Genomic DNA, 27,238 nt, shown 5'->3' on the forward strand with positions numbered 1-27,238 from the left:
CAGGAATGGGAGTTGTGCTCTTGTGTGATCTCCTGCACTCCTTTCACTGGGGCTTGGGCCCACACTTCTTAACAGCTCAGTTTGCATCTTTCGGTAAGGAAGGAATTCAAGCTTAATAAATAAACCCCCCATTTGTCGCCAATGCTTATCGGTAGCTCACCGCTAAGAGCATCTGAAACACCTGGCAGTTGTGCGTTAGCAAAGACAGTACAAGACCACCCCCCCCTCTCCCCACCTCCTGAAGGTGGTGAAAAGCTCCTTGCCACTGTGTGTTTATCCCATTCCGTTTTGTCGTAAGCAGTCAAAAAATGCAGATACCCTAAGCTATGTGCAAAACATGATTCAAATTAGTAAGACAGTTGCGTCACCAACCTATATATAACCCAGATGACTTTCTCCTCGTATATATTCCTGAACCTTTTCAAATGTGACACAAGCCTAGCCAATGCAACCCCAATGTCACCATCTTGTAGGCAGGACCTCCTCGCGGCCTCTTTCGATTTTTGCCTTCGTCTCCATATATTACAGTGCTCTATAAAATGATTTCCAACTTTCTCTCTTCTTCTTAAAGCATTTGAACAATACAAGACTAAAAGATGCCTGGAAATACGCCTTGATACAAAAATGTCTCTTTTTTAAAATCTGGAAACAACATTCAAAAAGGCACTTCATCGTGGAAGAAAGACAAGTTCAGAGTCAGGTCAACTGCTCTTATAAGCAGGGCAGGGTGGGAAAAATGGTCTGCATAGCAGGAGGGTTTGGGTGGGGGAAAAGGGTCCAGTCGACTTGCTGAAACATCAAGCTTTCAATATATATATATATATATATTTGGCATGTTTTTAAGAAAAAAAGTGGATCCTGTAAATTGTGTCCATTTATGAAATTCATTAAAACAGTCCCCATTCAAAATGGCTTCTTTTTAAATTTTCTTTCTCTCCAAGTAGTCTCGTCGCTTTTACGGCATCAATATTCCCATGATTTAAGTCGCATCAATTCATGATTGTCCTTCGTGCACAGCAAGTTAAGAGGGAGATCGAGAGCATCGTTACTCTTGACAACTCGAGCAGCCTCTCTGAGGTGCTGCGCTGGGATTGGCTGTCCTGGAGCGGCTACGGTCAAGCAGAGGCGTGGCCTTGCAGGGCTACCTGTTGCAGAGTTTATGGAGCATAGTGTAGACTTCCTCCTCTTTGCTTAGTCCTTCAAAGAAAGGAATGAGGTCTAACAATTCTGTGTCTGTCATGTCATCAAACCACGACTGCACAGGCACCTGAAACAAACAAACAAACAAACAAACAGTGTCACATTAAACACGTTCGTTGAAAACAAATCAGCTACCCTCATTCCCAAAGGAAGTGTCTTGCATGAAACTTTAACTTAAGGCATTTATATACGGCATAATTGTACAGAGAATAAATTGGGTAAAAAACCCATCATAAAATGGGACTTAAACCAAAACACTACTTTAAGATGCCTGCTGGAATAATAAAAGTCTTTGTCATGTGCCTGAAACTCAGCAAAATCTGTGTGCCAGTCTGTTTTATCTGAGTCGGAGGGGGTTTCACAGGCTTCCGGCCCACTAAACCGAACACATGTCCACTAGTAGTAATGAACTGTGCATCTAAGCCACAAGGTGGGTGGGTGGGGACAGACACCACCATCACAGACTCCCCAGACTCTATGGGATTAGGCAGGGATATATAATTCAGTGGGTAGAGAACTGTTACTGGCCACATCAGCATGCCATGATGTCAGCTACTGGTAGGACGCTGATGACTGTGCACCAGGGGAAGGTGAGATGGAGTCTGACTCAGGCAGGGGGGCAGTGGTTTGTGGAGACCTGTACCAGCCAGGAAGGGAGAATCACAGGCAGGGGAAGCTTCAGATCTGGAGGAAGAGGAGGAAGAGGCAGGCCAGGTGCTTTCCTACCCTCCTCTGTACCACTCTCTCCCAGAAGCAGTAGAGAACTGAAGTGGGAAGAGCAGAAGAAGCTTCCGTTCAGGCATAGTCTCTGGCTATGTCAGGGGGAGGTACATAAACTGGAGGAGGGGGAGTGGTCGCCAGTAGCTGCAACTGCTCCATGGAGCGTGGAGCTGGGAACAACTGTCTGGATGCTAGGCAGGTGCGCGCAGATCTCCAGAGCTGAGGAAGCGACTGTGTTATCTTTGACAATAAAGAGTTAAGTCTCTTCTGTGTGCACTCCTCTGGCTGTGAAGCACCCTTGACAAATGTGAAGCCAAACTGGAGCACTGGATGAGTGCGCTGGCTCCCAGGGAAGAAATTGCAGTCACTTTGCTGCTCTCCGCAGGCATTATGGGACCATGTGGTGCAGCAGCAATGCTGAGGTTTGCAACAGGTCATGGTTAAGGAGAAGAGACCTGGAGAACCACAATCCCAGGTTCGGACAACCCACTATGCCAAGTAGTAGTATGCATAGCTACTGCCCCACATCCAGGGAGGAGCAAAGTGGCTGTGAGCTTTTTGCTGGCTTGTTTGTGCTGCCATAGTTCACTCTAACATGCAAACCTGGCCATTGTGAAACCGCATGCCAATACAAACTCGATTATCTCTGGTGCTTCTGCAGGTGGCTCTATACTGCTAATTCTCTCCGACATATACAGATAACTGTAAGGTTGTGAAAAGCTGTTGTTCTCCCTCTCCCTCCCTGTCACTTTAGGAGTTCATTCACAGCTCCACAAAAACAAACATTTGGTATCATTCAGATTCCCCCCCCCCCCGTTGAACATTTGGTACCTTATGTAAGATAACGTCTAGCTGCTCTAAAATTAAACAACCAATGAAGAATTTGAAAATACCAGCTTTCAAATGGTCTCGAAGAGCTGAACAGTTGGAAGACTAAAAAACCTGTAATATCGTTAAGAACTGTATGTATGCTCCTTCGGCTCTCAAGCTTTCCCCAATTTTAAGGGGGTGAGTAAACAGGAGCCCCTGAAATCCAGGTGCCTAGTTGCCATCAGAGACTGAAAACGAAACAAAAAGAGCTCGGCAGCTCTGAAATAGGCTGCTGAAAAGAGTCACAGCTTCTTCTCCTGCCCCCTCTCCCCATTCCCATTCCCTCCCGGGATTCCTTAAACTATGGCAGAGCTCTAGAACAACTTAATTATAGCGCAAGGTAGCGGAAAATAATAAAAGAATGTGGCCACGATCCTCTGCATAAGCAAGGCAGGGAGGATAAGGAGAGGAGAATGCCCAATGAGAGAAGGATCCTCTCTCCTTACTGGCACACTGTGGAGCAATAATCCTTGTATCCTTGATTTAAATTCACCACGAACTCATGCATATCGTGGTTTGGATATCTGGAACTAATGAGGAGATGGCTGCTCTCCCCGCAAGCCCTCTGGGGGCCACGTGCCAGGGGTGGATGCAGCCAAAAGTGGGTGCGGCCACCCCAAATACTGAGGCCTCTCATATCTGTGCGGATCAACTGATGACTGTTAAGGGGGTTGTCACCCCTTTTCCACTCAAAAGAAAATGAATGGGAAAGGGGTGGGCTTGGGGAAAGTGTTGCTGTGCTCGGGCCCTGTTTTTGGGTTTCCTGCACAGCATCTGGTTGGCTACGGTGAGAAGAGGATGCTGGACTAGGTATTCCTTTGACCGGACTCAGCAGGGCCTTCTTGTGTTCTTACGCATCCCCACTGGGGCACTGGGTTTTGATCTACCCGGCACTATTAAATTACAAAGATCTGGCCTCATCACTCCTGACCAGGTTGCCTGCGCTGAAGATCCAGGAAAAAGGGGGGAAATCCTACTTTCCTGGTCAACACCTTGGCATCTTTCAAGCAAGCTCAGAAACAGAATGCAATGAGTTTCTGACACAAACAAAAGAGTTGCCCACCTCTTGCCTCTTAACACCTAAGCATTTTGTAGCATTTGCTCCTCAGGTGTCGATGCTGCTGCCATGCTCCATTTTACAGTAGCGAGAGCGAGCACTTGTGCATCTTAGCAAGCAGCAAATGCCTGAATCAACAAACCCAGAGACAAAAGAATTTACTCCCGTTTATTGCAAAGTGCTAGTACTTACTGCATTTTCAGGATGGAAGATGTAAGACGCAGGGGAGTTATCCACTATAATAACTTTGCTCAGCTCCCGCCCAAGCCGGCTTAGATCCTTCACGTAATTCCCTCTGTGGAAAACGCAGGATTCTCTGAAGAGCCGAGCTCTGAACACGCCCCAGCGATCCAACAAGTCTGCCACTGGGTCTGCATACTTTGATTAAAGAAAGGAAGTGGGGGGGGGGGGAGAAGAGGCCACACGGTGAAGACATATGTAACCCTGTGAAAATCAAGCATCCCTTTTCAACGCAGACGTTGAATGAGCCAAAAAGAAGAACAGGAGACATGGCTCTGATGAGACTCTTGTCAGATGCCTGCGACATAAAGATGCAATAGGAACTGGGAGGGGGGGCACTCCTGACCCTCCCTGTCTGTGAAGAGGGTTTGTGGTGCTCTGCACATGAGCCAAGCACCTTCCTCCAGAGTAAACGTTCACAAAAGGTGCTGTGGATATCCTTTAATACAGTGACCCTCCTTCAACAGAAGGACGAGTGACTGCCCCAATCTTTCAACACACACACACACACACACACACACACACACACACACACACACACACCCCTTTGTTCTATGTGTTAACAATCGTTTAATATACTTTTTATGTCTCAACACAGTCAGGGCAGTCAAAGGCAAGGTGCACACAGCATCTGCAACCGGCAAGTTATTTAAAAATTTACTTCTGAGAGATAGTATACGGTAGGCCCATTTAAAAACATCCCTAAGGGCCATGTTAGATTACGAAAGAGGCTCTGAGGCGAAAGAAAACACTCCCGACTCCATCCTTAAGGCTAAAGTTCACCAAATGGCTTTGTCAAAGGGTTCCCACAGGGGAATACAGAGGGAAATAAGCTGCGCAAATTGAAAGTGCGCCAAGGATCTTTCAGGAGAACCGTGAAGAATGACAAGAGGATCTGCCCACATGCTTTTTCTCCAGTGAACTAGCAGGGCAGAATAGCCAAGAGCTGCCCAGGTTGCCAGTTTCATTTCCAATTCAAGGTGCTCCCATTAATTGTTCAGAGCAATAAGCAACTCAGCTCCAAATTCCTGAAAGCCACCCCCTGGTCCTTCCCTGCAGCCTCCTTGGGTGTTAAGATTGGCTGAAGAAGCTTGGGGGGCAGTGGCCCAGGAAGAAGACATCCTCTGCTGCAACCCCTAAGCAGTGCAACTCCTTCCCTGCAGAGATGTGTAAGGTATCTTCAATACACAGCTTTGGGCAATCGCTGAAGACACAACTCTGTATCCTGGCTTCTGACACCTGAGATGCATATTTTTAGGACCCACCTGATTCCTGGGATTGTAAATTGTTTCAAACCATGTTTGACATTGTGTTTTTAATTGTCATATCCTGCCCTGGGACCTTAGGTAAACAATGATGATGATAAAGATGGTGTTCTCTCGATTCCAGGTTGCTCCTGGTTAAAAGGGCCTCAGGTAGTCTTTTGAGAGCCACTGCTAGTTCATGGAGGAGAGAACAATTGATGGCTACTAGCCATGATGGCTATGCTCGGCCTCCGCAGTTGGAGACAGCAATGCTTCTGAATACCACTTGCTGGAAACCACAGGAGGGGAGAGGGCTTTTGTGCTCGGTTTCTGCTTGCGGGTTCCCCAAAGGCATCTGGTTGGCCACGGTGATGCTGGACCAGGTGGGCCATTGGCCCGATCCACCAGTGCTCTTCCTGTGGTCTTATGTTCAGAGGAGACCATATTGACCCAGATAGTCCGACTCAGTGGAAAAGCAGCTCATCTCTTTTATGTAACTGCACATTAAATTTGCAGTTGCCCAGCAGGATTCAGCAGCTGCACTGCTCAGTTTCTAAAACAGCCGTGAAGCATTAAGGTGGTGGAGAGCTGCTGTTTTCAAGGAAAGCAAGGCTAACCCCCCCACCTTTGATCTTGTGGAACAACTTTCACTGGGTCTTGGGATCCTGGCCACCGACTCTCTCTTCTCAGCTAAAACGCTGCCCAATGAAGTCTAGCAAATTATTCGACAAACACAGTCACAGGGTTAAGTACAGCCACAATATCCGATCTAAGCTAATCGTACCAAGTCTGGTCCCAAAGACAAAGGCGAGAGAAGCCAAATTGGCCTAGAGATCCTGGTGTGGCCTCTCCAAGGTGCCATATGCAGAGGTTCGTGGCATGAGCAAGAAATGGACCCTCAAAAAGTTCACAGGAAGAGGTGGGCAAAAGTCATTACACAGATATCAAATATACTCTGTGCTACCGGTGCATGAAAATGTAGTCTTATTTTGCACATCCTTAAAATGTACCTTATCACATGGGGATACGGACTAGGGCTGAGGCAGGCCAAAATTAAAACAACGTCCTATCGCACTGAAAACCCTACACTCAACTTTTATATCATCTCTCAACCAAACCTACTACCTCACAGGGTTGTTGTGAGGATAAAATATGGAGGTGGAAAGGGGAGGAACCATGTATACTACTTGTAGGAAAGGTGGGATGTAACTGTAATTATTACTTTTTAAAAGAAAAACTCCTATTTTGCTTCATCATGTGGAATTTCAGGAGCAGCAACCTGTTTTCATTGCTGAACTGAGGAATGACAGCCTGAGCTACAAGAAGCTCTGGCGATTTCGAGTGAAAAGTATGAATTTGTCCCTATTTTTGGTCCAGCACAAGAGACAACTCAGAAACTTCTGAAAGTACATTGGTGAAGTCTGTTTGAACATTACTAGGAGTGAGGGAGAAGGTCAAAGCTGCCTAAGTGATGAAGGAAGGAAGGAGTCCATGTGCTGCTGTCAGAGTCCTGGGTTCAAGGTTCTTGGGGTGAGAGCAGAGGCTCTCTTGTAGCAATGACAGTTCATAGCTAATCTGATTTGTACGTTGGATTTGCACCACTGGACTCAGATAGATGTGGCACCAAGAGGAGAGGAAGCATGGGGCTTTCCAAACAACTCATAACCACTGTAGGGAGAATATATGTTAGTGATTATAGTATGCTATAACAGACTATAAATACTATAAATATTCTATTTACAGTCCCCTAACTAGCCCTTCCCCGCTAGTTATAGGACAAAGCAGACAACAAAATTCAAGTAACAGGAAATCACAATAGCAATGTAGGCAGATTGTTAACTAACAAGCAGCCGCCATTGTGTGAGAGACCTTCTCAGAAAGAGTCCAACAAGATCTTCAGATCTTTTTAGAAAAGGCCCCAATGCAAAGGCAAAAGCATACTTCGTTAGTCCAAAGTCTACAAATTACTGAAAAGCAACAATCTAATTTGAGGCGAAGGGTTGCGCAGAATGCCGATTCCTTGGTCAACAGAAATCCTAACACCAGGCCCACAAAATTCACGCTCTGTAGAACTGGAAATTCACATCCAAACAATATATTTAGAGCACTCTTATACCATTTTAACTGCCATGGCTTCCTCCAAAGAATGTTGGGAACTATAGTTTGCTAAGAGCGCTGGGAATTGTAGCTCTGGGAAGGTTCCCCTACTAACTCTCAGCACCTTTAACACGCTGCAGGTGCCAAGGTTCTTTGGGGGAAGTGTTAGAGTGGCGTAAGAGTGCTTTAAATGTTGTGTGGATGTGATCCAAGTCTCGGCTATCATCTCCTAAGCTACAGAAACCGCCTCTATTCTTCTGAACAGGAAGAAGATTTAATAGGCAAGCTTGAGGATGCTGTGGCGACTTCACCCTCAAGCACTCATTGCAATGTATGCAAAAGTCTACTGGAGGGTAGGGTATGCGGAGGGATGAAGCCAATCCCGATTTGTCACACCCCAAATGCTGGGGTGCACACCCCTCCCCCAGCCATGTTTCTAGGCATATGCTAAAAACAAATGGCAGGTATATCCACTCCGGCTATATTGACTTGAATAAAAGATTCATTTCATGGCAAGTTCAATTGAAGCACTTGCCAAGGCTGTAGCCGAGAAAAGTGATTGCCAAAAGACAAGCAGGGGAAGAACTGAGCTTGAGCTTTCTGCCGGCAAAATGAGCTTGCCTGAAGCCAGGAGCAAAAAAGGCTGCTTTGCAGGAGCGGTACATGTGCTCCCCAGTCCTTGTTGCAAACAAGATGCTTTTCTCCAATGACCAGAGAAGCACACTGCCAACGCTTGGAGAGCCTCTTCCAATTATCTGCTAACTGAGGCAACGTAATCCGCCCCCGCCTCCCAATTTATCCAATACGGTGGGAGTTTGAAAAAGTTTGACTTTGTTTTCTACAGGAATGTGCTGCGTTCACCACTACAGACATCACTGGCAAACATCACGGCTGCTAGAGACGGCTAACTCTACTGCAGAGCTTGTGCTCTATGCACTAGCATTTCTACAACTACTCCAAAGTGCACACAAAATATTGAATTATCCCTGGTCCCCCCGCCACAAACCTACCAGTCTAAGCATCACCATCAAGCTTTGCAAGCACTTATACGTTATAAATGCTGCTCGGTAAGGTGTGCTCTGTATTCTTTAACCAGTTGGAGCCCCGACGATTCGTTGCCTGTACGGGCACTGCATTAGAACCCGGTACATTTCATTTGTGTGCAGCTTTAGAAATACTACGTTATGTAATAAGCTATTTATTCCCATTCTCCTCCCCACCCCTCCATAACCATGGCAACTATATATATATAAAAAAGGCCTTTCATATTGCCATCATGAGCAATACATGGAGGCTACATTATGAGACAAGCCCATATGTGATATTGTTACCATGGGAACACTTACCCAAACACTAGCAGACAAAAGTACACGCTGCCAAATAAAGCAAGGAGGGGAGAAAGGGGGGGGGGGGAGATTAAGACAATTATTTTCTCTTCAATGGGAAAGAAAGCCCTATATATATATATATCTTTTAAAGTCCTCGAAGGGGACTTCAGGCATCATGAAGGGTAGAGAGAAGAGAGGTCTGTCTACATTGGCAACACTCTTGGCCCAGCTGAGCTGCTCTGGGTTCGGGTTTAGAAAGACGCTTGTTCGGTGACTCTTCTGAAGCAGTTCGCCCCCTAATTCTGCGGGACGGCTCTCAAGAGGAGCGGCTCTTATTTATAAAGTGGCAAACGTTTCCCAGCCGCTCTGAAAGTTTCCTCCAGCCAGTTTCTGAGGGTACCTGGAAGGAGGTAAAATATACCAAGGCACACAGACGAGACTTAAGCGACCTACCTTTGCTAGACTGGCTGTGAATAGCACACATTCAAAGAGCTCTCCCATCCTCTGGAGGAACTCGTCCACGTGTGGCCGCTTTAATACATAAACCTGGAAGGACGCAGGGAGGAGGGAAGGGTGGGAAAAGAAGAGAGGCTGAGACTCTGGGACAAGCGGAAACACACCGCGGGGATTAAATCAGCAGAGAAGAGATGTTGATGGGCCCTATTATTACTTGCTGCACAAAAGGCGATAGGCAAAGCAAACTTGCAAGGTGGGTAACTGGAGTAGAAAATTGACAGTGGTGTGGAAGGCAAGGCAGCTGCGGTTGTTCTTTATTTTCCCCCATTTGCAAACAATCAATTTTTAACTGAACCAAATAAAAGAGCTGTCTTTCTAAGCCATGGAAACTGCAATACATCTGGGACATTTAGTGCTTTCAAGGAACATCTGCTCGAAACGGTGTTACATCTGCACGCTGAAAAATGAGCATTACAACAATATAGGACATGTTCTCTCCCCCCCCCCCCCGGCACCATGTTTAATGTAACGTTGGATCCTTGATGGTGAAGCAGATAAACATAGCAAAGTTGCCCTTGGTACCCAATATATCTGGTTGTTGGTCTTCTTGCTGTTCAGAGCTGGGAGAAGACGCGTGGACTCGAACCTCTCAGCATCGCATTCACTGTGTTGTGGCTACCTCCCAGTGCAAGTAATCAAAGATAGGCCATTTAGAATGCACACAGCCTATCCTGGATTACTTGAACCAGGTCACAGCCTCTTCTGGAAAGATCATTCGAGGAGCACTGCCCTTCAGGGAAAGAATGTGCGCTACAAAGTCATCACATACTAAACTCATGCACACAGCTTTCAAATGGCATGTTCCTCATTCTTCTTATTTCCTTCTCGCTATTTTTGTGATTAAAAAAACCCCAAAAACCAGAATCCTTAGCTCAATAAAAAGACTACTACCGTTAAAAACAAACCCTCAGATCATTGGGTCTTATGAAGAGCTACGCTGCAAGATGTTCCACATTTTGTTTGAGCTCCCCACCCCCCATCACCCTGGACAGAGGATGGAGAATGACTTCTGTGTTCGAGAAAATGCAGCTCTCTCCAATCATTATTTAGTGGTACAATGGTTCATATTGTGAAATGCAATTTAACTCATCGCAAACACCCTCCAAATCAGAACTTCATAACTGGAAAAAAAACCCTTTTCAAACAGCAGCTATTCTCTGCGCAAAGAAAGGAGGCCTTGGATGTTTCTTAGACACATTTTAATGCGCTCCTCAGTCCTTCTCAATGCTAATGTAGATAGGCCTGCTGGGCAGCGACACAGCACTCTGAAGGCAGAAAGCTGTGCCAAGTGGTCATGGGACTGGAATAGAAATTTACTGAGCAACTGGAGAAGATGCTTTGTTATTCAGATGGGCAAATACTGTAGGCAGCACCTGCAAAACTGCTGAAGGATCACCCTGTCTGTAGTGGAGGACAATATGGGATCATGATCATCTTGTTCTCTTTTTTTTTTTTTGGAGGGGGGGGGGGAGAAGAGAAAATTGTCCCACTTGTAAAAAAAAAAAAGCCTCTTGCTCTGTGCTGGCAATTTACAATTATACCCCATAAGTTTTACACTTCTTATCTTTGGAAAGCGCTACCTTGGCACGTGAGACTGATTTGGCAGAGAGAACTGATAAATAAAGATTGGAATTTGTGGATGGCAAGTGACCCAGGTTCTGTTACAACAACAAATATATATTAGTTTTAAATCTGTTTAACTGTCATACTATCATAGGAATGAAGGATCAGATGGTTGTCTTAAGAGAACTTCAGGTCTCCTCATAGAGCCGCCATTTCCAGGGCCCCTTTGGATAAAAGAATGAATGTTCAACCCCTTTTAAGTCTGTAGCGAGAGAACTGGTTCCCTGCACTCCTTTGGGTGAAAGGGCAAATTTCTTAAAATAAGACAACTGACTAAATGAATGGTGTGGATACATATTGGAAAAACATTTTCATCCTGCAGAACATCACAATGTGTTTATAAAATATAACAGTTTCTAATAAAACCAATTTAAACAAGAATGTAACAAGCAAGCCATCATGAAAATAATCTAAGTTGAAGTTTTCCTCCAGGCTTTTCTCTGGGCAACACTTTCAGAATAAAAAATGGTTCACACCACACTGAATTTTGTTATTGACAAGAAATACATTGTGTCAAACAGAAACAACTCCCAGCAGTGCTTGATTTGTAACATACAACACAACTACTTTAGAATATGATCATGGGACATCCAGAAAGCATTAAACAATGCAGCTATATAAGGACATGAATCATTCCCAAATAATTAGAAACGAGCCTCATATATGTACCTTAAGTATGTATACAAACTCAATGAGAGGGACAAGCTTGCTTTTGCCGGGTAATCTCATTTATATTAGGTTTAATTGGAGACAAACACAGTCTTATATCCTCATCAACACAAAGAAGCCTTTCTATTTTCTGATATTTCATATTTGTCAGAGTTGAAAATCCCTTTTCCATATCTATCCACATTCTGCAAATAAAAAACATATATATTTATGCTATACTACACTGAAATGTTTATTTGATTGTCCTTGAATCTTCTCACACTTGCCATCCTCTCTAGCCACACACTTTGAGAACCATGGCCATACCATAACCCATTCTATTTAGGTGGATACATTAAAGAAACCAATTTTATCAACTAGATGGGACAAAGGCAGCGAATCAGTTATGTGTACAAGTCTGTGTTCAAAGTTCTTAATGAGATCACGCAGCAACAATGCGCTCTGTGTGTGTGCGAACAATTTGATACCGATTGGGCAATCTTTTCTTGCCTACGCTTTCACCTTGTGTATACACACACAAGATCCCCTTTCCTCTGCGATTCTAGTGATAACTTACATATTCTAGTTAACAGTTCAGCCATTTCAAATCCGAGTGCAAAGACTTTCAAGTGAATGCCATCTGGCCCCAGTGACATGCTATTTTTAATGTGTCAATTAGTTCTCAAACTCATCCTTTCATAATTTGACACCTTTCTTTAGATGCCCAACTGGTGGGAAAGGAATCCAGGGTGAATATATATCCATTCTTTTCTTTTAATTTGACAATGTTTTTCTTTACATAATGGTAAAGGGACCCCTGACTGTTAGGTCCAGTTGCGGACGACTCTGGGGTTGCGGCGCTCATCTCGCTTTATTGGCCGAGGGAGCTGGCATACAGCTTCCGAGTCATGTGGCCAGCATGACTAAGCCGCTTCTGGCGAACCAGAGCAGCGCACGGAAACGCCGTTTACCTTCCTGCCGGAGCGGTACCTATTTATCTACTTGTACTTTGATGTGCTTTCGAACTGCTAGGTTGGCAGGAGCAGGGACCGAGCAACGGGAGCTCACCCCATTGCGGGGATTCGAACTGCCGACCTTCTGATCGGCAAGCCCTAGGCTCAGTGGTTTAACCCACAGCGCCACCCATGTCCCTTTTCTTTACATAGTCATTCAATTACTGGCTTTGTAATGGAACAGGAGAGAAAAAACACAAAATGTAGCCACACACACACCTGAACACTTTATAAACTTATTTGATAATGGGTCCAGTTTCTTTACACACTTTTACAATGTCCTCAATAATATGTATTGATTAGCATATTCTGGTGTCTCGTTAACACTGATACATAATAAAGAGACTCCATTTTCAGTTGTCAAGCTGCCTCTCTTCTTTTACTCTATACATTACTCAAGTATTATCATTTGGGCCACTTCTCAAACCCCTGTCATCCAACCACCTAGTGTTGGAGCATTTGTTTTTCTCCAGTTATAGCTGCAGTTAAAAGATCATTTCCTGGTCTTCTGAGATAATGAGATCTTTTACATGATTTTCTATCCTGACAGGACAGCTATTTCCTTTCCCCTCCTGAGGGCAGGGTTACTCTGTGGGATCACTATGTGTCTCCTGATGACGGGAAAGGACTTCTGAAATTCTCAAAAGTAAAATAAAGAGGGAAAGGCAATGTCCCAGAAATAGCTACCCAGACATGAAAAGCTGCATGGGAATACCAGCACACCCAAAACCAGTGAAATGGTGAATAGAAAACAGCGATGCTCACCTGATGTATAGTTCCATCAATTTCAACGGGAACAATGAAATCTGCATTGCTAATTGGCTAGGTGGGGGTAAAAGTGAAAATAAAATCAGTTTGAGAAAACATGAACAGTCTGTACTATCATAAGCTCCCCGCACATGCTCCAGGGAAACATGCTGGGAGTGACAGCACAGCTCCCGTCAAAGCCTCAAAAACCTTGACGACAACTGGCGAAGAAAACTCCTTCAGAACAACTGCCAAAGAGCTGGAAAATCATCCTGTTCACATATTTACACACAAACCCTAATCTATTGCACAAACACATTTGCGCTTTCAGCTTTTGCAATATGGAAACAATGGGTGTCGGAGGATGCTTTCATTCATGCGCTCACACAGGCGGGGGGGGGGGGGGAAGGTGCTTGCTTGGCTTCCACAAACAGAGCCAGCAGGTAGAGCAGGCAGCAGATCTTCCTCTCAAGCAGGCCTGCTTTGAGATAAGGCTTTCAGCCTGCTGCATGAAGGGGTAGGGCGGGAGACCTTCCCTTCGTCTGAACAAAATTGAGAATGGCCCCCAGCAGCAAGGATGGAAGAAAGCATCATTTTCTGACCTGCTTAGTATTCATGACATGCGGCGCTGTCCCCCTTCTGCTGCAGTTCGCCTTCCACCAAAAACTGAGTTATTTGACTGCTGTGTTGAAACTATGTAACTTATTACATAAATTATGATTCTTTATGCTGTTCTACCCCATTCATCTCAATGCAAAGGAAACAGAATGCAAGCAGGGCGGTAGAACGTATTCATTTGTGGACTGAAAGTAAGAACAATGAACACTGATCTTCTTCACTGGATTGATTTCCATTCCGGACATAGCCCGAAAAAAAGCCAAAATGGTCATTTTTCACTCCTGCTTCCATTTTTGCTGGATTTCTCTGACATCCGTGCTCACAGATCAGTTACCGGGGAAAGTAGCAGCCTTGGTTAATGTTGGTTAACAATGCAGAAGAAATATCAATAACCTTAGATATGCTGATGACACAACCTTGATGGCAGAAAGTGAGGAGGAATTAAAGAACCTTTTAATGAGGGTGAAAGAGGAGAGTGCAAAATATGGTCTGAAGCTCAACATCAAAAAAACTAAGAAAATGGCCACTGGTCTCATCACCTCCTGGCAAATAGAAGGGGAAGAAATGGAGGCAGTGAGAAATTTTACTTTCTTGGGCTCCATGATCACTGCAGATGGTGACAGCAGTCACGAAATTAAAAGATGCCTGCTTCTTGGGAGGAAGGCAATGACAAACCTAGACAGCATCTTAAAAAGCAGAGACATCACCTTGCCGACAAAGGTCCATATAGTTAAAGCTATGGTTTTCCCAGTAGTGATGTATGGAAGTGAGAGCTGGAACATAAAGAAGACTGATCGCCGAAGAATTGATGCTTTTGAATTATGGTGCTGGAGGAGATTCCTGAGAGTCCCATGGACTGCAAAAAGATCAAACTTATCCATCCTTAAAGAAATCAGCCCTGAGTGCTCACTGGAAGGACAGATCCTGAAGTTGAGGCTCCAGTACTTTGGCCACCTCATGAGAAGAGAAGACTCCCTAGAAAAGACCCTGATGTTGGGAAAGATGGAGGGCACAAGGAGAGGGGGATGACAGAGGATGAGATGGTTGGACAGTGTTCTCGAAGCGACTAGCATGAGTTTGGCCAAACTGTGGGAGGCAGTGAAAGATAGGCGTGCTCTGGTCCATGGAGTCACAAAGAGCCGGACACGACTGAACGACTGAACAACAACAGCAACAAAGCAGAGGAAATGAAGGGACCTTGGCAATGCACTCTCTTTCCAAAAGGGGGAAAGAAGCAGGAAGTGTAGTCCTAACAAGTAACACCACCAGGAGGAAGAGAGGACTGCACCAGCTTTTCCTGCGCCATGTGTTAAGAAAATAAGTTGGCTTTCCCTTTACCAAGGACTCAGAACATGTTGCAAACATTTTGAAAGAAGGTGTGTCCATGTTTAATGGCACAAAGGCTATGCATTTTTCAGGCCTGGTCTACTACACATAGCAACAAAATTAGGTTTACTGTTCCACTTCAGATTGCATGTGGAAGAATCTCATTTTTGAATGCTTTCCTACATTTTTTTTTTAAAAGATCACTGCAAATAAGACCCTAGCAGATGTGGGATAAATTTATTCCACCACGCACCCTGGTATGGGGAGTGTTTTTTAAACATAGAGGAGCATTCAGAAGTGCTATTCCCCCACCTAAATTCTGAGGTGGCAGCCTTTTTAAATGACTGTCAAAAATGTTGTGCCAAGATGGCTTGCTCTCCCAAAAGCATGTCACATGACCTCTTGCTGGACGGCAACCATGCCGTTTATTGTAACATTGGTGACAAACTGCTGTTTACCTCATCTACAAAGTATTAACGCAAGGTACAAAAGAGACAGGCTGAATTTAGAGGATGTGAGATAATCTCACTAGCTCCTGGAAACAATGATTGGCTGCCAAGCCAAGGTGAAATTTATGGAGGCTGTTTTACTGAGCATACATTTTTGTGAGCAACAGGCAACTTCATCATATGCATGAGGTGAAGCGAACTAAGAAGGTGGTCACTTTGCACTTACACTTACACACACACACACACACACACACACAGTCGTGAGTCTAGGAGACGATAACAGTTAAGATGGGGACTGAGGGCATATAACCTATCTGCTGACGTACATGCACAAAATAAAACAGTTAGCATCATGAGTACTTAAACACAGTGCCTGTTCAAAATGGGAGACTTAAACGAAGATTGAAATACTAGAACACACACCTATATCCATTTTTGAGACCCCCAGGGATTTGTTAATAGTTAAAGCCCCCATTATGAAGCTTCTCATTCCACTATCTTGCACAGCAGCCCTTTATCAGACAGAATATCTAGGAAACAAAGTCTTGGTGCCATCACAAAATGCCAGGTATGGATGGCCACTAGGTCAAGAGACAAAACATAGATCAGGGCAAGCCTCGTTTCTATGCCATCACTCCTGGAAACGGCTGCAGAGCTAGCTGAGGAACATTCAACTCTTCTCTGCCTTACAAAGGAATGCAGTGTTTCTTTATAGAAGTTTTCCCATACTGTAAAGTCTACATGCTTCACATGTGCATTCCCACTGGATTTTCATCATTTGGAGCTCAATGTGGGAGGTGGCTTCACTGAAAGGCACCAAATTTTGAGGCTATATGGATGCTCGCTCTCTCTGCCATGGTTATTCATACATCTAAATCATGCAAACTCCGGCCCTCCAGATGTTTGGGACTATAATTCCCATCATCCCTAGCTAATAGGACCAGTGGTCAGGGATGATGGGAATTGTAGTCCCAAACATCTGGAGGGCCGGAGTTTGCCTATGCCTGATCTAAATCATCACTAAATGCTGTGCTCAGTGATTGCCAACATTACTGTGAGGCACAGTTGTTGCTGGACACAAGACATGTGCCCCCTTTTCCAAAACAGAAGCATCCAGCATTGGATCCTAATGCTTAATATTTCAACTATTGTGGGGGGGGGGGGGAAGGTAGGAGTAGGTTCCATTGTAGGAGTTATGGCCTATACCAGCCTATCACAAAGGATACTAAATAGCATACATACCTTAAATGAACTGTGCACCAGTGTTTCATCTAGATCAATAACCACACATTTCTTTCCATAATCAGATATTGTCATTTCTGGCAGGAGGTATTTAGCTGGTGGCTGAATGGAAGACACAGGAAGACCAAGCATCGTTAGAAACATATCCTCAGTGAAGTTGTTACAGTAGTAATTAGCACTGATTAGTAACACGGACATGTTGGGGGCAGTCGGTGGGAATCGCAAGTGAGGAGAGCGGTGTTGTGCTCAGGTTCTGCTTCTGGGCTTCCTATAGGCATCTGGTTGGCAAATGTGAGAACAGAGTGCTGGACTAGTTGAGCCTTTGGCCTAATTCAACAGGGCTCTTGTTATGTATTTAGGTGTTTGGGAAGTGCAGCAGATGGAAAACATTGACTTGTGTAGTTAGTGTGTGGGTTTCAGTGTTGCTACAAAAAAATCCTGTTCCTAAACAATGAGAATGAAGAGAATCTCAATTCTGAAGGAGGATGAGATCTTCAGGAATCATCCTCGTAGAACGCCACCCATCATAATCTCTTCCACAACAACCAGTAGCTGAAGTTCATAACGGACCAACAAGAACGCAACGAGAGAAACGATTCTTTATTAAACCTAGTGTAATTCCACTTTTAATCTTTTTTCTTAAGAAACCCCATGCTGAGCTCCACAGTAAGTCTCCCTATAGCTCTAGTGATTCTACTACTCTGTGGTCAGAGTGTGATGGCCCCTCAATTCAAAATGGGACAGGAAAAGCACTGCCAAGTATTGTAGTCTCACCGACGATCCATTATTTGCCTCTCCTCTGGTATCCCATTGTTTGGCCCCTCTGTCTCTTTCTCTCTCACATATAAACACACAGTTGAAACATGGGACCCGGATTGGCAAAACCTGCATGAACAGTCCTCCCCCAACTTCTCGGGATCTGTGTGTATGACACCCAGAGGCAAATGATGCTTTAAAGAGGGGATCTGCAGCCTGATCCCTCCTCCCTCTCTCTTGTTTTGTTGTTACTGCTGCAGCAAGCTGCCTTATCTTTCGACGGGAGCTTTGCCCACTCTTCCCCTCCCATGAAGAGATGATTTTTGTGCTGATGAAGAAATCCTGCAGAAATCTCTTATGGCCAAATCAGATAGCATTTCCTCAACCACCTGGAACCATGTGCTGAAGATGACAAACACTCCCCCCTGCCCCCCCCAAATGAGCCAAGGTACTGAGTCCCTGCCAACCACAACTAACTCCCCCTATACACATGGAAAGTACCTGCACGGGCAGCAGATTAAGGCCTCCGATTGATAACAGACTAGAAACAGTTACACAAATGGCTGATTCATAACAGAATCAGATTTAAACCATTATGTACATAATATTTATCTACACTGCAAGGCCTTCATTGCCTGGTGGCCACCAAGTGTTTGCAAATGTACATTGGACATGAACAGCCTTTTGTTCTGGCGGTCACTGCAATGTAACACAATAAAAGTCAGGCCGCTGAATAAGGCTATTGTGGAACTGACTGCATGGGGTGGCTTATCTTTTGACGGGTGTTTATTTTAAGTCTCTGTGTGTAGTCAGATAGCTGAAAATGGATATCCTTTTATTGTGCTGCCACAACAGGGCTGCCGGTAGTGGGATTTCTACTACGCACCTGTAAACTGATCAGAAATGTGAGGTAGTTGGGATGTGGTAGGGATCTGACACTTAGCTGGTCGCTTATAGGCAGCTTTGGCGGCGTGCTACTGTGGGGTAAGCAATTTTCTATAGCCACCAAGGCCACATTCACACCATGCATTTAAAGCATGCGTATACCACTTTAATAGCCATGGCTTCACCCGAAGAATCATGGGAAATGTAGTTTGTTAAGGGTGCAGAGGGATGTCAGGAGACCCCTCACAGAGCTACAATTCCCAGCACTCTCAATGAACTACCGTTCCTAGGATTCTTTGGGACAAGTCATGACTGCTAAAAAGCAGTACTTTTGGGTTTAAAAAGGTGCCAGCATTGTGATAAAAGTGCTGTGGGTGCCAGCAGAATTGGGCTGCCATGGGCAGAAAAAAAGAGGTGAAAGTACTTGATACAGGTGACAAAAATTCACTGGATAGAAGGGTGCTTAAATCTATGGTGTAACCCTAAAGCCCATTGGGAAATGGATTAAAGGAACACCAAGAACGTGGAACAATTCTCTTCTGATCCAATAAGGCTAAGGTAGTCAGGGGCACTTATCACTCTAGAAAAAAACACCCATGTCTGATCAAAATAAAAAGAGATGCTGAAATTTCCTTTACACTTGGCCATGAGGGAGGCCTGTACACAGTGATAGAAATTGGACATCTATTATATTTTGTTACTTTGTGGGCTAATTGATGCTGTTTGTTGTGCAATAACCATTTTTTTAAAAGTGTGTAATGACAAAGGTTTCGTGAAGGGCTCAAGACAGATTGAAGACCATTATATGTTCCGTTTCGTTCCCGTTAATATGATTTGTATTCACCAGCTACTGGTACTTCATCCTCTAAGATCTTATCAGTTAGTATAAAAGAATGGTCCTACAGCATGCAACACACACAAAAACCCCACATCAATCTAGACTCAACACAAGAGAGAGATGATTAAACCAACCCCAAATTAAGAAAATTCAAAAACAGAAAAGAAAAAGAATAAAAATACATACACTTGGTATGGGAATGACCTGCATCTGGTCACCCTGAAGGGGAAAGGAGAAAAAAAAAAGGTCACTGTCAGAGTAAGGTATTTCAGAAGAGAAGAACACAAAAAATAAGTGGAAGTATCAGATTTAGTACTCAAACCATTCCAACAGAAACTCAAAAAGTTGCTTAAGAAACCAGATGAATAAAAAGGATCTAGCACTATGGCAACAAAAATTATCAGTTAGTAGAACAGAAGCATTTGTAAGAAAAGTGGGTCCCTAGTTGTTAATTCCTATATTCTCAACAGTATTGTTTGAAAGAAATTTGCAAAAAAAATATACTCGTAAATAGTGAAAATGCATAGGGGCTCAGTCAGTCCTGCTGTATTTAAATCCCCAAGATGACAAGAAAGTAAAATAGAAACCAAAATTAGTGTTCAGAATAATTACCCATATTTTCAAACACAGAGGACAGGCTCGCTTGTCACGTGTGCGCGGGAGCACTTTCAAACTTTTAAAAATCCTACCACTCAGAATTATTTTAGTGTTGCATTATAAACACAAAGTATTCACTGGAAAAGCCAATGGGCGCTCATGCTTTCTGACATCCATTTGTTCTCGTGAGTTGAACAAGAGCCCTTCTGCTTGTCTAGAAGCAGTGCTTGGTGGTTTGGGATTATATAAATTGTGCCAAAGTATCGTTTGAATTGGAAAACCTGGACAAGTCCGTTCCCCCCCCACCCTTAATATAATTTTTGATATGAGAGGTGCTGAGGCTCAGGCCAGCCGATGTGAAATGACTTGTGAACTTGGAAACTGCTTCTTCCGACTCCTGATGCGCAGTGGCTGGCTGACTATTCAAGGTTTAAGAAAAGGCACTCTGTATGCACTCTAACTGCCCCGGCATCTTATGATGAAGGGCAGCCCATGTCTAACAAATAAGATAAAATAAATAACATGAAATGCTTTTCTAAGCCTTGGGGCTAAGCCTTGGTGAACTTCACTTTGTCATAATGTCCATTTAAAAAAAATAACTTTAACCCCCTTCCGCTTTTCTTACAGCTTCCAGTTGTGTCAGTGCCAATGAGTTATATTAATTATTTTCAGAGCAACTGAAGCCACTGTGGTTATGTCAGAATCCCATTTCACCCGCTTCCAATTTCCTTCCTCGTAAATTTGTTTCATATCTTTGTTGCCGCTGCCTTGAAGCAAGGAAGACACAAGGAAAATATGTTTTCAATGTTTTGCTGCAAATCCTGCATTACCTTCCCAGAGATTAGCAATGCCCTAGTTTGACGGCTGAAGACTGTCACCCCGAATCAACAGTCTGCATCTGTTGTGTGGTCCTGCCACTCTCCATTTAATATAACAGGTCCACCCAAGCAAGCAGGGTGACAAACTGGACCTTCCTGCCCTCCTACCTTAAAGGGTTTACAGACAGAAGAAGAGAGACAAGCACAGCTGTCATAGCACTGTTCTACATTTCCCCCAGTTTGAGGGTATGGATTTGTTGATCCAGAGGAAGAGAGACAATCTGATTAACTGGAAGTTACTCCAGTGCAATGCTTTGTGTCTATGAGACAAGCTCCTGCACCGATTTCTGTAAATTCATATATGGAAAGATTATACTTCACTGGAATAGGCAATCTATGGAAGTTGCTGCTGACAACGGTGTTTCTGAAATAACCATCAGTTCTCTCGCTGGCAGGAACCAACACAGATATTCTTCTACAGAGCCTAAGAAGGCAGTCCTATATGTGTTTACTCTCAGAAGTAAGTCCCACTGAGTTCAATGGCACTTAGGATTGCAGCTGGATATTAATTCCCAATGAAATAATTGTTAAATTCTTGAGTAGTCTAAATAGGCCTTTTCATTTAAGAGGTAGAGTATGTAGGAGCCTGCGGCTTAAACACTATCTAATTTGATGATTTTGTCATTAAGCTTCCAACTCAGAATTTAACTATTCTTTTAATTATTACCCTCAACATAAATTTGACTTTATTCTATTTAAACTACTGTTCAATCTCCTGTTTTACCCATGGTTATCTATTCAGCCAATTGTTACACAATCACTGAATCAGGGTTGTATTAGTATTAATTCAAAATTAGGAAATCCACGAGATTTGTTTTGAGTTATCTGGACATGGCCATTAAACTGCCTGTTTTAAATTATCAGCGTAGCCAGGAGGCTGCTACTATTTGCAGCAGGCAAGCACAACTTGGGGTCTACAAGCCGCCCAATAAGTCTTCTGTTTATGGAGACCTCTAGTCAATCCCAAGACAAGCTACAATACATGGCTAGTGGGCTGCATTTGGCTTGGTGGTTTACAGTTGGGTATGACTCCTGCATTAGAGCAAGAATCACCAAAGAGGCCTTCCATGGTACCCACACCTTAACCTACTGACATTAGGCTTCAAGGAAGCAATCAGTTCCAAAATAATAGAACAAGATGTGGCACGTGCTTGCCTGCAGTGTGTGTGGAACTAACAGTTTCATTATCTTGCAATATGCTCCAAAATTTTGATGACACCCCCCCAGCCCCCGATTAGAGGGTGGATTCATACAACAACTGCTCAAGCTAGTTTGCTGTCACACCGAATGCCAGGAAATTTTCATTCTATTCTAGTGTGAAAAAGATATCCTCAAGTGAGTTCTATTTAAAACGTTTGTCAGCCTGACAGCTTGCTAAGTGTCATCAGTTCAATCTTCTTGAATTTTTACCACAATTCCATGAAGAATATGGGAAAAGGCAAAGTCACATTTTGCTGCTTCTCATAATTACTAGAAAAAGACTGTTGGGTCAGCTGTGCCCCCTCCCGCCTCCCAAATAGTCAACATGGCCAAGTTTTTCTGCCCAGCATAGCAGAAAAGAGATCAGTTAAAAGACAGGAGCTGTGATGCACAACAATTCACAACCACATTCTGCCCTTGCAGCCAAGAGCATGCACCTGCATGCGCTTATCATTTCCTTTTCCACAAACGGCTGCCATGGAGTTCCTAGGCCCCTCTTTAAACTCCAGATCCAAATTAGTATGTGGAGCTAAGTATCAACTGGGAATAGTTTAGAAGGAAAATGGAAAGGGTGGAGGGGGGAGAGAATATTAAGTTAGCACATCCACAGCAGGCTTAGCCCTGTTTGGTAATTTGGTAGTTGCTAGGTTGCCTGGGATGATTTAAAGATGGCACGGCTCCACCACTGAGAGCAATAGACTCAGATAGCAGAGTGCTGCACTAACTAGAAAGCAACTGCAGTGCTCTGTCATCCAGCTGAGCTGCACAACGGCCAAGTGGAAACAAATATATGGAGGCCTCCTCGAGCTGGGCTTCTGAAGCGCGTTTGCATGTTGTGATTTGAAGGAAAGTCAGAGAGAGCACCACGCTGTGTGCAGCAATGGAACAACACTGCTCCATCTTCTCATCACAATTCATTAAGGGAAATGCTAGCTAGCAAGCCGTGGTTGGGAAGAAATCCTTGGTTAAGTCTGTGTGACATCACAAAAACCTACTGCAGCAAACTAAGGAAGGAAAGGAGGAAGCAGGGTGCTTCCAGATCATGAAACCTGTTTGCTGATTGGGCAGTGTGAACCTGAACCAGACCACAGACATAACATCTAGAAGCTAGGTTTGCCATGCAATAAATAGTGATATTATTTTCTTCAACAGCTGTGGTAGCCTGCAAATGACTTATTATGTTTCAAATGGGGGGGGGGAGAGAAATGGTTTCATCAAATGGGGGGGGGGGAGAAATGGTTTCATCAACTGCCATACTTTGCAACATTTCCCCCACTTGTAGTCATGATTGCAGCTCAGTGGTTTCCAAATGATATTGCAGGATATCCAGCCACACACAACTTTTAACGGAAGGTTTGTTCGCATTAATACAAAAAGCAAAAGTTAGCAAGAAGATGCCAACCTTCTGAAGTCCGCCATTTTCTTCCACCAATGGAGGAAGGACACTGGTGCTGTTGGTAGATGGTGGCTCAACATTGTAGTCACGAAAGCAGCAGAACAAAGTGCTAAAGATGCTTCGACTCCTCTGCTTCTTCAAACTGAGATTACATTGGGACACTGTAAAGAAAAGCAACATTTGAAGTGAGGTGTGTAACAGCTTCCCTAGGCTCTTGAAGAATTGGGTCAGTTAAAGCAACATCATAATGCTGGTGAAAGCCTTATTTCTAATAGTTCCAGTTACAGGTAAGGTAGCTGTGTTGGTCTGCCATAGTCAAAACAAAATAAATAATAATAAAATCCTTCCAGTAGCACCTTAGAGATCAACTAAGTTTGTTCTTGGTATGAGCTTCCGTGTGCATACACACTTCTTCAGATACCATACCTTCAGATACCATATCTGAAGAAGTGTGCATGCACACGAAAGCTCATACCAAGAACAAACTTAGTTGGTCTCTAAGGTGCTACTGGAAGGATTTTTTTATTTAGTTTTATTTCTAATAATCTTCTTTTGAGTTGGTTTTGAGTTATGCCAGGAAGCATTGTTGCCTCTTTTCTTCAAGGCTGTCTGGTGTCAAGACAGCAGTGCCAGGTTATACCAGAGAAATATACTGGACAGAATTTTGCTAAGCTGTGTGTCTCACTGCATGGATTTTTACAGCAAAGCTACACGTTATGCGGAAGAAAACACTGACACCCATCACATTCACACTTTATATTTAACAAGCAAGAGAATAATGCATGAAGCAGTTCTTTGGTTTCTTATGCAACAAAGAAACACAGGGAATTGCCATGGCACTATGACAAACAATACAGGAGGGAAGAGAATGTTCTATCTACGACCCATTTGGGCAGGACCTTTGAGTAGGCACAGCAGATGTGAAAGGCATCTGTGCCTCTGCGGCCCATTAGGAAGAAAAAAAAACACACCACCAAACAAAACAACCAAACAAATTGCTGACACATGCATTTCAAAGACTGTCAAAAGCACCTGTTCAAGAGTTCATTTCAGGACACAGCTCTGGCCTTGGATGTGATCTGTGTATGTAATTAAGTTGTGACAGCTAGGATTTAAATAAGTGGGGAACCAGTTATGTGAGCCCGAAACAGTGGGGTGTTAAAAGCAGGGGGGGGGTGTTAAATGTGTTCCTACAAACAGCAGGACCTCATGCCCCATAGCAAACTGGTTCTGAAATGAAAGGTTTTTCTCAAAAGCCTTCTGTGATAGTGCTTGGACAAAGGGGTCAGCTGTGCATGGAAACCCCCCCCCCCGGTAATCAGGAGAGCACAAACACTATGTAGTAGCGGTGGGCAGAGACCACGAAATTCAGCTCAGGTTCCCCGTTTGGCACTTGGTAAAAAAAAAGCCTGATTTGTCCTGATTCTGCAGTTTTCCTTAGGGTAAAGACATATTTCCCGCCTTGCAATGCTGTTCTCTCTCCCCACACTCTGTTAAGGTACAAGATGCTTCACGAGTCCCTCTGTTGGCTCATGTAGCCTCTTGTAGAGCCTGCAGTGCGTCGGACAAGCCCCAAACGCAATCTTCAAACATTTTAGCCACCTATTTGGATCCACCTTTTATAAACCGCTGTACCTCAGCTGAGTTCCCATGCCAGAGCCTATGACTGGGTATCAAGTGGACAACATGTTACAGGGAGGTGTGCTGCTATCATGGCAAGCAATCAAGACCTTTATCCAGGCTACCATGTGGTCCCACTTTGCCAGCACCTACCTCCATTTAACTAAAACATGGCAATGCCCTACAGGAAACATACTGAATGACCTAGATCGAGGCATTCACAGCAACAGTTTTACACTTGCACATTTTCTGCAAAATAACCCCAAACTCTCTCTACCTGCACTTCACTACAAACTCAGGGTGTGTGTGGATCAGCCAAAGGTACCAGGCATGACTACCAATTTGCGTTCCTGGAGAACCTTGAGAGGTATTCATGCAGCCTTTTACATAAAATCACAGAATTGTAGATTTGGAAGGGACCCAGAGAGTCATCTAGTCCAACCCCCTGCAATGCAGGAATCTCAACTAAAGCATCCATGACGGATGGCCACCCAACATAAACTCACAGGAGTGACTGGCCTGCTGGAAGCTGTCAGAGGAAGGCTGGAGAATCCCCCCTGAAGCCTGTCTGGTTTCTATGCTAGGATGTCCCTCTTCTGCCCATCACCTTGGTCAAGGACATGGAATTCATGCACCTGCCTGCAGACAATTTCTTGTTGCCCAAGCTAGAGGCAAAGCACAAGTCTGATTTTATGAAAATACTGAATAGCATTGCCCTGTACAATACAAAATATTTCCCCTCTCCAATGTTTCTCAGCTCAAGCATCTTAAACCTCTTTGTACCTTCAACAGCTTTAGTTGCAACTTTCTGGTTGCAGAAGTTTTAGCATCATTATTGCTGACTAAGGTGAGTAACTGATACACACATCGGACTAGCCAGTATGTGCAAAGTACTAATAATGCTATTTTGTGGCAGATTAAATATAGCTTATTCACCATTTCCTTCCATCACTTCCTGCACCACTTGATGTCTTTTATATAGAGAAACCCCTAACAAACACTTATGAGTAAAGGTTCTCAAAGCAAGCTCAGCTCACAGTTTTGCCCTAAAGGACCAGGCCTGGCCTGAAATGAACCCCTCTAGATCTTATGGAAACAAAAGAGTAGTTTTCATTATAAGGTGAAAGCTTGGAAACTCAGGCTTTTGAGTTATGCTTGCAAAACCAGAAGGGTCTTTGTCTACTTCTGTCCGACTCAGATGTGAGCAAATCATGCAGGCTTTTGAAAGTTTCTGGCAGAAATAAACACATTTTGGAACAAAAAGGGGTGGCCAATGATATTTTACCAAAGACTAAGCCCCATGTTAGGTCTTTACTTAGTATGTAAATTTTGCACTCCAGAGCATGCAAAATTCTTGTAGAGTGTAAGCAACAGAAGGGCCTGTACCTTCATGAATTGCCTTCCCAAGACGCAGTGGCAGGCAACCTGGGTGGCTGGCAGATCAACCAAGGCCTAATGGACTTTATCCCTTCCAGCCCACCTGCTTCCTTACTGTCAACCACTGCTGAATAACATGGCTAAAATCTTCACAAATTTTCTTCCAATGCACAACTACCTATTTCCTGCAGTTCTCTCTCTCAAGAAATGCAGACTGACTGTGTGTGGCCAACTCCAATTAAAATAAGAAAGAACGATTACCCAGCTGCAGTTATATTGGCTCTAAAACAAAAATAAAAGGGGGGGGGGACTTATGAATGAATTAAGGAACCATAAAGCAAGTCTCTTAAGCAAAAGGCCTAGAAAAATAAGCCCTACCAGATTAAGTACCTCAAGTATGAATGTAAGAAGCCTCAAACCATCATACCAAGTGGGTAGGTGGGGGTGGGGGTGGGGGTAGAGCTATTTTATATCCAGGCCTAGCCTATTCAACCCTCTTTTAGGAAGGGTTACTGATTCATGTGGGGTTTTGCTCCTGACCCCCGTGTGTGTCGGCAGAGTATGAATAAGCCTTTTCTGATCATTTCCAGGTCACTGCAATGTGCAGTTATGCGTCAATTAGGTAAAGGTAAAGGTACCCCTGGAGGGACGCGGGTGGCGTTGTGGGTTAAACCACAGAGCCTAGGGCTTGCCGATCAGAAGGTTGGCGGTTCGAATCCCCACAATGGGGTGAGCTCCCGTTGCTCGGTCCCT

The 27,238-nt window shown here is 44.1% G+C and overlaps 1 protein-coding gene across 3 annotated transcripts in view; it reads right to left on the reverse strand.

Moving 5' to 3' along the window:
- Positions 1–559: 559 nt before the first annotated feature.
- Positions 560–27,238, reverse strand: part of CTDSPL (CTD small phosphatase like) — a 61,823-nt gene continuing 35,144 nt past the window's right edge. Inside the window, exons 1-8 of one of the 3 annotated variants that reach the window (XM_033164891.1) lie at positions 25,615–25,904; positions 23,495–23,649; positions 19,604–19,636; positions 16,939–17,040; positions 13,322–13,378; positions 9,210–9,302; positions 4,040–4,225; positions 560–1,267 (exon numbers count right to left, since the gene is read on the reverse strand). In XM_033164891.1, coding sequence (XP_033020782.1) covers positions 1,142–1,267; positions 4,040–4,225; positions 9,210–9,302; positions 13,322–13,378; positions 16,939–17,040; positions 19,604–19,627 — 588 coding nt within the window. In that variant the 5' untranslated portion in view covers positions 19,628–19,636; positions 23,495–23,649; positions 25,615–25,904 and the 3' untranslated portion in view covers positions 560–1,141. Of the gene's footprint in view, positions 1,268–4,039; positions 4,226–9,209; positions 9,303–13,321; positions 13,379–16,938; positions 17,041–19,603; positions 19,637–23,494; positions 23,650–25,614; positions 25,905–27,238 lie in introns of those variants that run through there. The other 2 variants (XM_033164889.1, XM_033164890.1) reach the window with 2 other exon arrangements.

The sequence above is a fragment of the Lacerta agilis genome, chromosome 12 (assembly GCF_009819535.1).
Source record: "Lacerta agilis isolate rLacAgi1 chromosome 12, rLacAgi1.pri, whole genome shotgun sequence".
Lineage (NCBI taxonomy): Eukaryota > Metazoa > Chordata > Lepidosauria > Squamata > Lacertidae > Lacerta > Lacerta agilis.